This window comes from Gekko japonicus, unplaced genomic scaffold (assembly GCF_001447785.1).
Source record: "Gekko japonicus isolate JY-2015 unplaced genomic scaffold, Gekko_japonicus_V1.1 scaffold1172, whole genome shotgun sequence".
Lineage (NCBI taxonomy): Eukaryota > Metazoa > Chordata > Lepidosauria > Squamata > Gekkonidae > Gekko > Gekko japonicus.
This window is the reverse complement of record NW_015173158.1, coordinates 262,845-275,600: the sequence shown is the minus strand read 5'-3', so window position 1 is coordinate 275,600 and position 12,756 is coordinate 262,845. Positions and strand designations below refer to the sequence as shown.

General features: G+C 43.8%; 1 protein-coding gene across 1 annotated transcript in view; it reads left to right on the top strand.

Annotated features, from left to right (window-relative positions):
• Positions 1-8,151, top strand: part of AGPS (alkylglycerone phosphate synthase) — a 63,147-nt gene extending 54,996 nt beyond the window's left edge. The window contains exon 20 of the mRNA XM_015422447.1: positions 7,404-8,151. Within this exon, the coding sequence (XP_015277933.1) occupies positions 7,404-7,525 (122 nt within the window). The 3' untranslated portion in view covers positions 7,526-8,151. The remainder of the gene's footprint in view (positions 1-7,403) is intronic.
• Positions 8,152-12,756: the final 4,605 nt, after the last annotated feature.

Here is a 12,756-nt window from a genome sequence, read left to right as displayed (position 1 = left end):
GTTAGGAGACCCTGCAGCAAAAAAAAGCTGCATGTACAGAACCTTCCCTCCACGTTCTCGCACGAGCTCTTCTCCAAATGGTAGAGTGGGAGGGGGGAGTTGATTGCAGAAATATCTGGTTCGAAAATATACCCAAAAAACATTTTATCAGTATTTTTGGTGTATATTCCAGATACACCCCAGTCAGTACCGGTATCCTGAAGTCTCATGGAAATATTCAGGAATAACCAGGACTGGTGTTTTAAAGCACCAGACTTGGTGTTTTTCCAGGAATGTTCAGGGCCAGCATTTCAAAGTGCCATCCTTGGGGGTTCTTTGTTTTTGTTTCTGATTTTTGCAGGTTTCCTGAGAGGGAGGATGGAGGCAGCTCTCACAGGCAAATGGGAACTTGGGGTCGTGTGTTAGGTTGCTTCTACTGGGATTCTCTTGTTTGAGATTGGTTCTGTTGGGCTTGTGCTGCCACACTTGCTCTGGGTTCTACTTGGGCTGTGTTGTTTGACATTGGTTCAGTTGGGCTGGACTCCCCTCCCTTGCTTCAGTTGGTTTGGCTTGACTTCTCTGGTTTGACATTGGTTTATTTATTTTTTCTGTTGAGAATCTCTGGTTTGTTGTTGGGCTTGTTTCCATTGGGAGGCTTTTAGCCTGTGCTTGCTTCCTCTTGAGTTTGGCATGTTTTTTTAAAACCTGGAGAAAATATGGATTTTTTTCCCCATAGGAATCAGTACAGGATGGCTGTAGGCACCAGGAGTCCGTAGATTCGGACCTCTTGGGCCAATTCACTTGAAACTTAGGGATTCTTTAGTTGACAGGCAGCACCAACTTGGCGGCAATTTTGGTTTCGTTTGGTCAAAAAACTGCTTCTCCAGTCCCCTAGGAAGATTCCCTGTAGAGATTAATGGACTGGGATAGTTTTGGCATCCCCCAAAAAATCCAGCTCTGAATACTGAAATTGGAGACCCAAGTAATGCGGAAAACCAATGATTATGTCCTTCAGAAAACCCAGTTCTGAAAAATATAATTTTTTTTTATATTTTTCCCTACTGCTGATACCTTATTCTGTTTATCTTTTATTTAATTCATTTGTACCCCACCGTTCTCCCCAGTGGGGACCCAAAGCAGCTCCCCGCAATTTTGTCCTCACAACAACCCTGTGAGGTAGTTTAGGCTAACAGAGTGTGACTGGCCCAAGGTCACCCAGCAGGCTTCCACAGCACAAATGGGGATTTGAACCTAAGGCTCCCAGATACTAGTCCAACACGCTTAACCATCACACCACGCTGGCAGCAACTCCCTTAATTTTGCCTATGATGCCATTCCTGAAGGCATCTCCCCTCTCACCCTTGGGAGCACTGATGGCTGCAACAAGAAAGGGAAGATGTCAACGATCTCTTTGTGCTTCCCTCTTTTTATGGTTTCTGAGGATCAAAGCCGAAGGAGGTGCCGTGTTGCCTTCACTAGAGAACTGCCTACTGGATGATCCCTGATAGTTCTATCCGGGAAGGATAAAATACTCCAGTGTTTCTAAAGGGAAACTGAGGCTTAAACGGAGCTAACATCAGAGAGGGAAAAGGGCCTGTCCAAGAGGCCGCTGATAAACCACTTTGTCGAACATTTTAAAATGTAATATTAACTTGACCGATATAAATACACACAGTCATAGAGGAGGGGAAGAAGTACACTAATTAAAAAGCCGTGCTCAGGTGGCAGAGTACAATGCAACACCAATATTCATTTTTCACAGTAGACGTCTGATTTTTCCCCAAAATGGTTAGCTTACCAAACATTAAACCAATAAACCGCTGATACTGTTAAGACGGCTGAATGTGCAGCAATTCCCTTGGACAAATACAAGGCATTGTGAAGGCAATTCTAGCAGTCCCAGAGCACTCAAGACTTTCCTCCGTCATCTATGATGGGCATACCATGGTTGCAAAAAGAAGCTTGGAACATATTTCTGCTCTTCCGCTGGTGATATTCATCTAATCCCATGTGTTAAATTTCCACTGTGAATATTGGTCCTGAGCTAGAATTTATTGTTCGGGATTAAACTTAGTTCCCTACCGCTTTCTTTCCTTTTTGTATTATTTACTGACCTTCAGGCCTTGTCATGACATTCTCAACATTGCTTTTTTAGTTCCTGTGTGGGGAAGGGCGAATATTGATGTAATTCCTCTTCAGTGTTTGCCCTATAATTGTGATTAATAATGGTTCCTTTCACTATCTGAAAACAGACAGCCTGGTTTGTCTGCCTACAATCATGTTGTGATAAATGAAGCTATTTTAACTCTGGGTTTGTGTATCAAGTAAAACAGATGTAGTCTGGGACTTGAGGCTATAAGGGGATATAAAAGCCTGTTTAACTCTCTCCTTGTAGTGCTTGTGATTTTTAAGGCAGGCACTGGACAGTTTATGCAGCAGAATTTATTCTGCAGACAGAGAAACAGAGCTGAGATTTGTGTTTGTAGCAAATGGCTCCGTTCCTGAGGGGGGGTAGACCCCCGCTATGAAACTCTTTAATTGTGAGAAGCATCCTGGTCTACCAGTCGCATTAGTTTTGTATTATAAAGTGAGGTTTTTCCTTTTTTGTCATGGCTTACTGGTTGAAGTACACATAAGTCATTTTGCCCAAAGTGTGTCTGAACACCAGCCTCATGCAAGAGGTAACTGGGTGGGTTGGGGGAACAGGGCACAAGTACTGCACAGTGTTGAATATGGATCGTATTGGAATGAGGTGGAATTAAAGGTCTTTGGACTAAATGACGTTTTTCTGGTTGCCTATATTATTACTAGCCGAAGAGCTCTGATAAAAGTGCTTAAGGGGTTAAAACCCCTGACACTTAATCCATCATTCTGCAACCCCTACATTAAATTTAAGGGCTGTTCAGTTGAAAGGTTACAGCGAACCATCAGTGTCTGTGTTGCCTCCCTCATGCCCATAAGGCTCCACCGGACTGCAGTGGCACCTTGCCCAGCCCACTTGCTAGTTGGAGCCAGTCTGATAAAACAGGCTACAGATGGGACTTGCCAAGCTAAGTCTTGGTCCCAGCCTGATCTGTCTATTCTCTCTGTTGCATTTCTGGGATTTAGGAGATTAGCAAGGAAGATAAGCCAAAGATCATGGAAGAAAAGCAAAAGCTCCTTACACCACAGAAGTTCCCTCCTCATTCCAGTACAAATCCATGTTGTTGGAAAGCCAAGGTTGACTGAGGGGAACCTCCACATTCAGAGGCAATAAGCCTCTGAATCCCAGAGCTAGGAGGAAACATCAAGGGAAGGCCTCAGTCTCTATGCCCTGTTGTTGGAGCTCCAGAGGAGCTGCCTGGCCACTGTGTGAGACAGGATGCTGGACTAGATGGACCATTGGTCTGATCCAGCAGAGCTGTTTTATGTCAGAAGGATTTTGTGCCAGTGGAAGGCACCGCTGTTAGTAAAATTGAACTATGCTGATTTGGTGGATGTAACAACAAGCTGGTTTGCCCCAGCTAGAAAACTGAGGCGGAAATCTGAGTATATGGCAGGAGGGAGGGATCACGTGTGCTGCAGTGTATCCAAGTTGAGGAGTCATGGATTAATGTGAACAAGTCATACAAAGGCCACATGCATTAAATAATCAGCCACAATGTGATGATCTTAAACTTCTCAGGGAAAACGAGGTGCGTTTGCCCATTTTGTTTAATATGAGACTTCAATCCTCCAAGACTGTGTCAGGAGGGGAGCCGTGCTGGTCTGCAATAGAAGACCTAGATCTGAGTCCAGTAGCACCTCAGAGACCAATAAGCCGACCGATACTTAAACTTTCAAGGTTTAAGCTTTCTAGAGTGAGTCATCCGTTGAAGGGAGGATGCTTTGGTTCACGAAAACGAATACCCTGAAAATCTTGTTGGCCTCTAAGCTGCAACCGGACTTGAGTTCAGCCCCTTTAATCCTCAGAACTGCAACAAATAGGTATGTGTATCATACCCACCGTGGCAACCAAGAACCTGCAACCCAATACTATAAAGGGGTTAATTTTTTTTTTATCAAAACATGTTCATGAAGGACCACCAGGGTCTCCTGTACAGCTTTTTTTTTTTTAATAAAAAAAAAGAAAGGAAAAACTTTCTGGTTCGCTAATCAAATGTATGTTAGATTTATTATTGCAAAAGTATAAAGCATAGAAAATGTGACAAGATAGATGTGTAAATTATCACTCTGACAGAACTAATGATGCACTCCCAGCACCTTCTGTTTCCGAGCACTTGGTGAGCGACTTCATTAAGTATGCAATGGCTGTTTGGTGGCTGCTCAGACATCAGTTCAGTTCCTCGTGGAATTGTGTTGTTGCGGGAGGTGGGGGGAGAAGACAGTCGCGCTGGCTGTCGGACCTCCCGCTGTGGCTTTAATGTGCTCCATCTTGTTGGGCCAGTTGTTTTTCAGTCTTTCTGGAGACAATTACATCTATAACCACAGGATGAGCTCACTGGAAACAGCATCACTAATCACGGCCGATAATAGCGTTGACTGTGCGTTGTCTCGTTAGCTGCAGCTGGAATGTCGTCGGCCGGAGTCGAGGCGTTTGGCCCTCTTTGAAATTTCAATAGCGAACTTGCCCAATGATCAGGGAGTAGGAATATAGTTGCAGGAGAAATACATGTGGCTTTAAAAAAAAATGTACATGAATTTTCATATTAAAAGTAGAAGGCACACGAGCACTTAGAAGGTAAATTTCAGTCTCAGTTTACTTCAGTACCTGTGCTTTTGCTTCTGTTTCTCCCAGTCATTTTAAACAACACTGCAGGCTTTTTCCTCTTACATTTCAGCTTTCTTCCTTTCACATTATTTGTAGTCTGCCTTTCTCACAGGGACTCGAGGCGGATTACACATAAGAAGTCAGTGTGATCAACAGAATGGGGCATTAAGCAATGCATGAGGGTTTTAGCAGTCTGGAACCCCCAGGAAGAACCAAAGCATAGCATCAGTGTTAACACAACACGTCAGGCAGTACAAAAATTACATAACCATTTATCCAAGGAAGTTTGTGAACCATTTTTGTAGAGTGCAGCCCTATTACCTGTGTGGAAAAGACCTCTTGAATAATTCAGTTTTACATAGTTTGCGGAAAGCCAGAGGAGCGGGAGCTTTCCTGACCTCCTCGGGCAGGCCATTCCATAAGATGGGAAGCCATAATGGAGAAAGCCACGTGTATGGGCAGTTGTTGATTTTGCCCATTTGCAAGTTGGCACCACAGAAGCCCCTGCTGACTTGAGTGATGTTGTCCTGGCAGAGCAAAGTGGGGAGAGGCAGTCCTGGAAAATCAGAGGGGCCATGGTCATGAAGGGCTTTGTATGTGATACCCAGTACTTTAAATTGAGCCCGATTAACAAATGGGCAGCCAGTGGAACATCTGTGGAATGAGAGCAATATGCATGTTCCATCTAGCTTCCGATAACAGCTGAGCTGCAGTATTTTGGACCAGCTGGAGTTTCTGACTTGATTGGGGGGGGGCAGAAATCTTAATTTTATTAAAAAGATCAAACTTGGAGACATACAAAAAATAAAATATAAAACCATGAGCAAACATCTGAGTTGATTTTGAGGGGAGAGCAAGGTACAGTGCATTACAGTAGTGTACTCTTGATGTTACTGTGGTATGGATCCAGGTCTCCAGGTCAGCCATAAGGGGTCATCTTACGGACTAGGCTGAGTTGGTAGAAAGCCTTTCTTTCTTTCTTTCTTTCTTTCTTTCTTTCTTTCTTTCTTTCTTTCTTTCTTTCTTTCTTTCTTTCTTTCTTTCTGTTTTTGCAGCTGCATTAACTTGCTCCTCCAGTAACAAAGCTGGATCCAGTATAATCTTTAGGCTCTTAACTGGGCCAGCAAGGGTCAGTTGAACTCCATCATAAGTAGGTAGAACAATGTCCTTCAAGATCTCCACCTTTCCCAACCAGCATTGCCTCTCTGTTTTCAGGGCTTAGTTTCAATTAGTTTATTCTCAGTCAGTTCTGCAGCATGGTTGTATTCCTCAGAGGGGAGGAACAAAAACACTCTGCTCTCCATCGGGTGTCCCTCATCATTCATTCCTCTGTTGGCAGTTTAGCTACCCTGAGAACAGGAGCCACGCAAGATGGCTTGGATGTAGCCACAAATACTTCAGAGAGGCAGGCACTGGAGGTGCAAATTGCCTCACGCAAATTGGTCATGCCTCAGGTTGAGAAACTGTTATTTGCCTTGGTTCAAGAATTAAATACTTGTCTAGGTGATGATTATTCCCTGACAACGAACAGTCACTTTGTACAAAAACCTACCTTTTAAAAAAATGATTTTTAAAAAATCATAGGTTGTCCTTGAAATCAGAAAATTGAATCTGCATTGATATTTATAATTAACCAGACTGTAGAACAGAGGTGTCAAATTCATTTGTTACCATGGCCAGATCTGACATAAATGTCACTTTGTTGGGCCGGGCCATGTGTGCCATAAAATGTAATGCCAGGTACCAGAGATATAAACTGTACAAAGGACAACAGCTGGTAAGCCCCGAGTTGGTGTATCCTCACTACAAGGCCCCATGGGCTGGGAGGGGGATGCAACGGAAACCCAGACGGGCGGACTGGGGAGCCAGTGATGCAGCACTGGGCAGATGCTCCCACGCTGCTTGACTGCTGCAGATGAGGTTGTTCCACCATGCTGAAGCCACAGTCGGAGTAGCTCCGTCCATTCTCCCCCCGAGCAGTCACCTGTTCCGTCCCTTGCACTAGTTGCCCGTGGGCTGCATAAGAGCCCTGGATGGGCCGGTTCTGGCCCCCGGGCCTTATGTTTGGCACCCCTGCGTGTAGAACATGGATTGTTGTGATGGCTTTGTGACAATTTCCAGAATGGCCTACCAGAGTGTGGTTAAACTTAAGAAATTGCTTTTGTGAGTATGGCGGTCAGATTCTGGCGTGTTGGGCTTATCGCCTTTGAACATAATCTGCTGAAGTTATGTCCAGTATGTTGGGTTCCATGTTTATCTAAAAAGGGTTGTGTGGACTGGTCTTAAAGTCTTGTAAACACATTCCTCAAAATCCTTGGATTTAGGATTGCCATTGCTGTTCAAACATGCCAGCGCATCTTGTTGAGAGAGTTTGAGCTATGTGTAATTATTTTCAGTGTGACACATGGTCTCTTGGTCTAAACTTTATCTAAATTTCATAGTTTTTGTAAAGAGAGTAAGGCAGTGTGGGCTTCCTCTGGGAGTACTCTGAGTTTAATGAGCTTGATAGTCTGGTGGGCTCAATAAATCAAACAAAGCAAAACATTTCTCATTTTTGAATAAAAGCATTTATCACCCAGTGTTTGTTCATTCATGGTCACAAGATTGATTGGCTCCTGCTATTATGATGGATATTAAAGACTTGCTTCCCCCCCCCCTCCCCTTTCTTCTCCAGTGGGCAAGTTACGGAAGCAGTGGCTGAAGGAGAGCGTCTCCGACGTTGGCTTTGGAATGCTGAAGTCTCTCAAACAATATGTGGACCCCAATAACATCTTTGGAAACCGGAATCTTTTATAAAACTCTTTTCCTGTCCGTAGTCAGATTACACACACGTGAATATATATATATTAATGGTTTTGAGTCTCACAGCGGTCCTGGTAACCAAATATAGCATGGACCCAATTTCAAAACTTGCTTTTTCCATCTTTAGTTCCTTTGGTTGAGCAGGTTCATTCAGTTAGTCATGACCGGGACTCTCCAAGCTCCTTCCGGATGTTTCAAACACAACCAAATGTGCTAAGGGGTCAGTCCGTCTGAGAATGCAACTTTGGATGAACCTGTTTTGGCCATTCCCCACTGCAATGTATTTAACTGCAGGAATATCCACGGCTGACTCTTGATGTTTCTGTCATAGGAAGGCCTTCGTTATTGAAATAACATTCCTGGGACACAGGCGAAAAGACAGAGCTGTATTAGGACAGTCTAGTGGGAGGTTAAGCAAATGGATAAGGACCTGTGTTGTTGCTGATTGGTTGGTTGTTTCCTAAGTAGTCTTGTGCTTGGAGGGAGTACCTGGCCAGTCCTTCCCATCCGGCAGTGCTAAAAATGTCACCTAACAACCAGGAGGTCTGAATTGCATTTGTACTACTTAATAATCTGGAACAAAACTGATTGACCCAGAAGAACAAATGGTTCTTTTTAGCATTTTTGGGGGGGGGGGGGAGGGTCTTTTTACCACATAGAATATGTTGGGCCTTCATAGTTTTGTCCTGCTAAAATGTCTGGGCTTCTTTTAGAAGGCAACTCGTTTTCAGAAAAGCCTGCCAGGCTCGGAGCCACTCCAACGTTTCAGACATTCCAAGTCGGAAAACAACTTGGGCTGAATAGTCTCTTGATTGTAATTAACTAGCCATAAACCTAATCAGTTCTTCCATATAAATAGGATGTTGAACTAAAAAGGGTGTTAGTGAGCATTAAAATGAAACCTACCTTAATACAGTATAATACGGTTCATCCGTATTCAGTGGGGGGGGGGGACAGTCCTTAAAACAAATTGGCTTCCTTTTGTGACTTTAAAAATGATGATCCAGAATATCAGCTTAGTCTTGTCTTGTCCTTAGTCTGGATCATACCCAGTGTTTTCAGAGTTAAGCTCTTCTAAGTCCAGCTGATTTCAATTATGTGTTTTGCCCATAGTAAATAATTGCTATCAACAATATAGGGCGGGGAGGGAGAATTAGATGCATTCTCTGTCTGTAGTCTCAAACAGAAATATCTAAATGTTACTTGAATTGTAAACTTAATTCACAGGTTAATTTTTGCTAGCTGCAAGTAGGGAATTTTACTATGTAAACTGTACCACACTTAACCTGGCCACAGAACTCTTCAGGTTGGATCCAGGTCTCTCTGAAGAGGTAAGGTTTGCCCACTCCCCTGTCCTTCTGAAGGCAGAGTCCTAGGAGGAATCCCCTGACCCTAATGAGGCACAGCAGACAGGAGGAGAGAAATTAGGGAAGTTCTGTTAACAATACCTTGGATTCAGTGCTTTAGTTCTAACCTGCTCAGTTTTTTTATTGTCAAGAAGTTCAAACTCTATATATGGCCAAGATTCTAACTTTTTATAGCCTAAATAGCACCTTTAAAATGGACATGCACAACTGCTCATGGTCTGATGGACTTGAAATTGAAATTGTAACTGCACTCTGGAAAACCCTCTTAATCTGAGAGAGAGAGAGAAATCAGCGTGTTTGTTCCAAGGAATTTTTGCTGAAGGCAGAGTAGACAGTAAGGCTGGCAGAACATATACCTGCTTTTGACCACGTACTATATATCCTTTTAATCAGAGTTGATCTCGTTTCTCATTTGAACACCAGGGATATTTAGTTCTTGTTTTGGTAGAATTCGAGTATGTTCATGTGCCAATGGAACACCAGATTCTAGGAGCAAAGTGTTGTTGGTTTTTTTGGGGGGATGCCTTTTTTTAATAGAATGAAAGCAAAAAAATCCTGATTTTTACTCATTCTGAGCAAGGTTGTGTTTTCCCAAAACATGCAAATTTATTTATGGTGCTTAATTAATTTATCTTACTGATGGGGGTTTCCTAGCAATATTTCCTAATCTTTCGGTGTTGTTACTGGAAGTTGCACAGTGGGGGGAGGATAGTACGGGGTGGAAGGCAGTATTTTCATAAATTGATAAATAGCTAGATAACAAGGAGTGTCCAGATCATGAAGTATGAACTTTTGTGTCATGTTAATACTCTCCTATCTAACAAAAGTAATTGTGGGGCTTGCAGAAGTGGACAGGTGTGGGGGAATAAGACACGATGCAGATTACGGTGAACAAACTGCAAGTCACTTTACCTGTTTTGTCTATTTTGCTAAACCTAGTTTTGGCTCCTTCCTTGGAAAAAGATTTTAACTGTTCAGAGCCGTTAACAAAACACCTGTAAAGCATACCCAAGTTGAGTGCTAGCTCAAAAAGTGAAATTCTCATTAAAGAAAAATGGCAGATTTACCAATTGGGGAACTGACTGTGTGTTCATGGCATTTTTTTGCAGGATAAAAATGAAAGCAAACAATACACAGGCATATACAAGAGTACTCGTCCAATGGTTGTCTTTTCACTGCAGTTGCAAATCTTTGAGCATTCATTGGTGGTTTCCCAAGAGCTGCGCACACCGCACACATCTTGGCGCTCAGCAGGACTTTGGAACACATGAAGCAGGCTGCCATAAGCAGAATCCAGCCTTTCGTGTGTCAAAGTCAACTTTCTCTATGGGAACTGGCACAGGCTCCCCGGGGTCTCGGGGAGAGGTCTTTCGCATCACTTGATGGTTTTTACATCACTTGCTGGGGGTTGAGTCCGGGACCTTCTTCATGCAAGGCACATGTTCTCCCCCAGCCTACTACCTCTACTCCGGTGTTCTTTCAGCGGCTACTCCCGGAGATTGAGGATGACCTCTGGAGCAGCATCTGACGCTGGCCAAAGAAACGGTCAGAGGTGCAAACAGAGGTGTGTGCTCTTGTTTTAGAAACACCCAGCAAGCATTTTGTTTTAGGAGTTAGCCATACTTTAGAGCAGGGGTCCCCAGCGTGGTGTGCGTGGGTGCCACGGTGTCTGTTGAGACCTTTCCTGGTGCCCAACAAGTGTTCTTGGAAAGTTGCAGGGCCAGTGGGGCTTTTTCTCCAGCAAGGCTTCTCCTTGGCTGTGCCGATTTTTTTAACGTGTCGCTTTGGCAGCAGCTGCTACCACAGCACAAGGATCTTCACTGTGTGACTGAAGGTAAGCTGCGGCAGCCACTTTGTGGCTGGCTCCACCTCCAGCGGCAGCCATTTTGTGGCAATGCCCAGCACCCTGCATCAGAATTCCAGAGGTGCCTACAGGTTCAGAAAAGGTTGGAGACCCCTGCTCTAGAGCCTGCCCGGCATGTGCCTACACCAAATGGCCGTGCTCAAGAAGCATCACTCCCGGGTGGGGTGGGGGCTGTTGGGGGCAGTTATTGGCAAACCAAAGGCAGCACCCAGTCTTGTGTGGCTGGTCATTGGCCCTCCCAGGGTTAAATGGGATGTCACAGGTTCTGTATTGAGCTCTCTGGGATGTTATCGTGATGCTGATTGGGTTCTTCACATCTGGGGAACAAGATTTCCTAGCTGGGGCCCGAGAATGGAACAGCAGCCTTCTCCACACCCACCAGTGCTGTATTCAGAAGTGAAGAGACTTTCCAAAACAGCTAGCAGGATGTTGTGAAGGTAGGCCATTCAAAGAAGTTTATTCTGCTGGCAGGCCTAAAAAAGCCCTCTGGATCCTAGTATCGCTTCACCTTCTGTTTCAAGAGGGAGCTTTGCTGCTGAACATCTTCTGTATCACCCAGGAAGGACACAGGCTGTTTTAAAGCATGCTTGGCCAGGTTTTTGTTTACATTGTTAACTCGTTGTGCATGCTTTCAGTTAAAAACAAGAGCCAGAAAGCAGAGAACTGGGCAACTTTTGTGTAGGACTTTTCTCCCCCCCCCCCCCGCATTTAGCAACCTTTTCTGTACACCACGTGGCAATCTGCCTTTTGAAACTGAAAGGAGATTCAGAAATAGGTTGGAAAGAAATCGACAATTCTGCTGTCTCTGTGTGCTTGAAGTAGTGCTTTAGATTGTGGCTGAAGCTCTGTTTCTTCTTTGGCCAAATTCAGGTCTGTAAAATCGTGACATTAAACCTCTTTGCACTGTTTGTTCTTATAGCAGTTTGGGTGTAACTTCTAAGAAATTTCACAGGACTTCTTCCCCTTCAAGTTGGAAAAATGATGAAAAAATCAGTGTTTTACAGAGTTTTCAATGTAATGACACTTTATATAAAATGTGCCTCTTATTCTATGCTGAATTAGAGTATCAAACAGCTCTTCCGCATTAATACTAACCAATTAAAGCATACACACTTTTATGTGTGTATTAGGTGAAAACTAAGTTGTATCATATACTGATGCTAATTGTACAATTATAGTAATGAAGTTGCGAGTGATGCTTGCTGAATAGAATGGTGCTAAATTTTCTCCTCTTGAGCTGATTAAATTAATACTTTTTTTTAAAATCACCAGTTGTGTTTACTTCATTCGAATACAATTTGCAAGGAAAGTTGAAACGGAGCAATATAAAACTTGAGCATACTAAGTAATATTGCATAAACCAATTTGTAGCGTCTTTATCCTGCCTTTCGTCCAAGGAGCTCAGGAGAGCAGACACGGTTCTCCACTTCCTCCTTACAACAACCTTGTGATGGAGGTTAGGCTAAGTGACTGGCTTACAGTAACCCAGCTGAATGGGGTTTTGAAGTTGGGTCCCCACACTTCAACCTAATACTCTAATTCAGCAATGCATAACTCAGAATACTTGAATGGGCCAGAGTAGACCTCGATCAGAACTAACCGGGGCCATACTGTAGAAATACGACATCGCTAGGCCCTAACCCCATCAATGTCAGGGTTTGGGAAGTTGGGAATCTAGAAGAAGATGATATTGAGTTTATACCCCAGCCTTCACTCAGAGTCTCAGAGTGGCTTACAAACTCCTTTCCCTTCCCCTCCCCACAACAGACACCCTGTGAGGTAGGCAGGGCTGAGAGAGCTCTTTCCAGAACTGTCCTTGAGAGAACACCTCTGACAACTATGGCTTGCCCAAGGTCATCCAGCAGCTGCAAGTGGGAAATCAAACCCAGTTCTCCCAGATTAGCGTCCGCACATTTAACCACTATACCAAACTGGCTCTAGCAATGCTAAAGGCTCAAACCATCACCTGTCTTTTAATGGCAAGCTCATGCAGC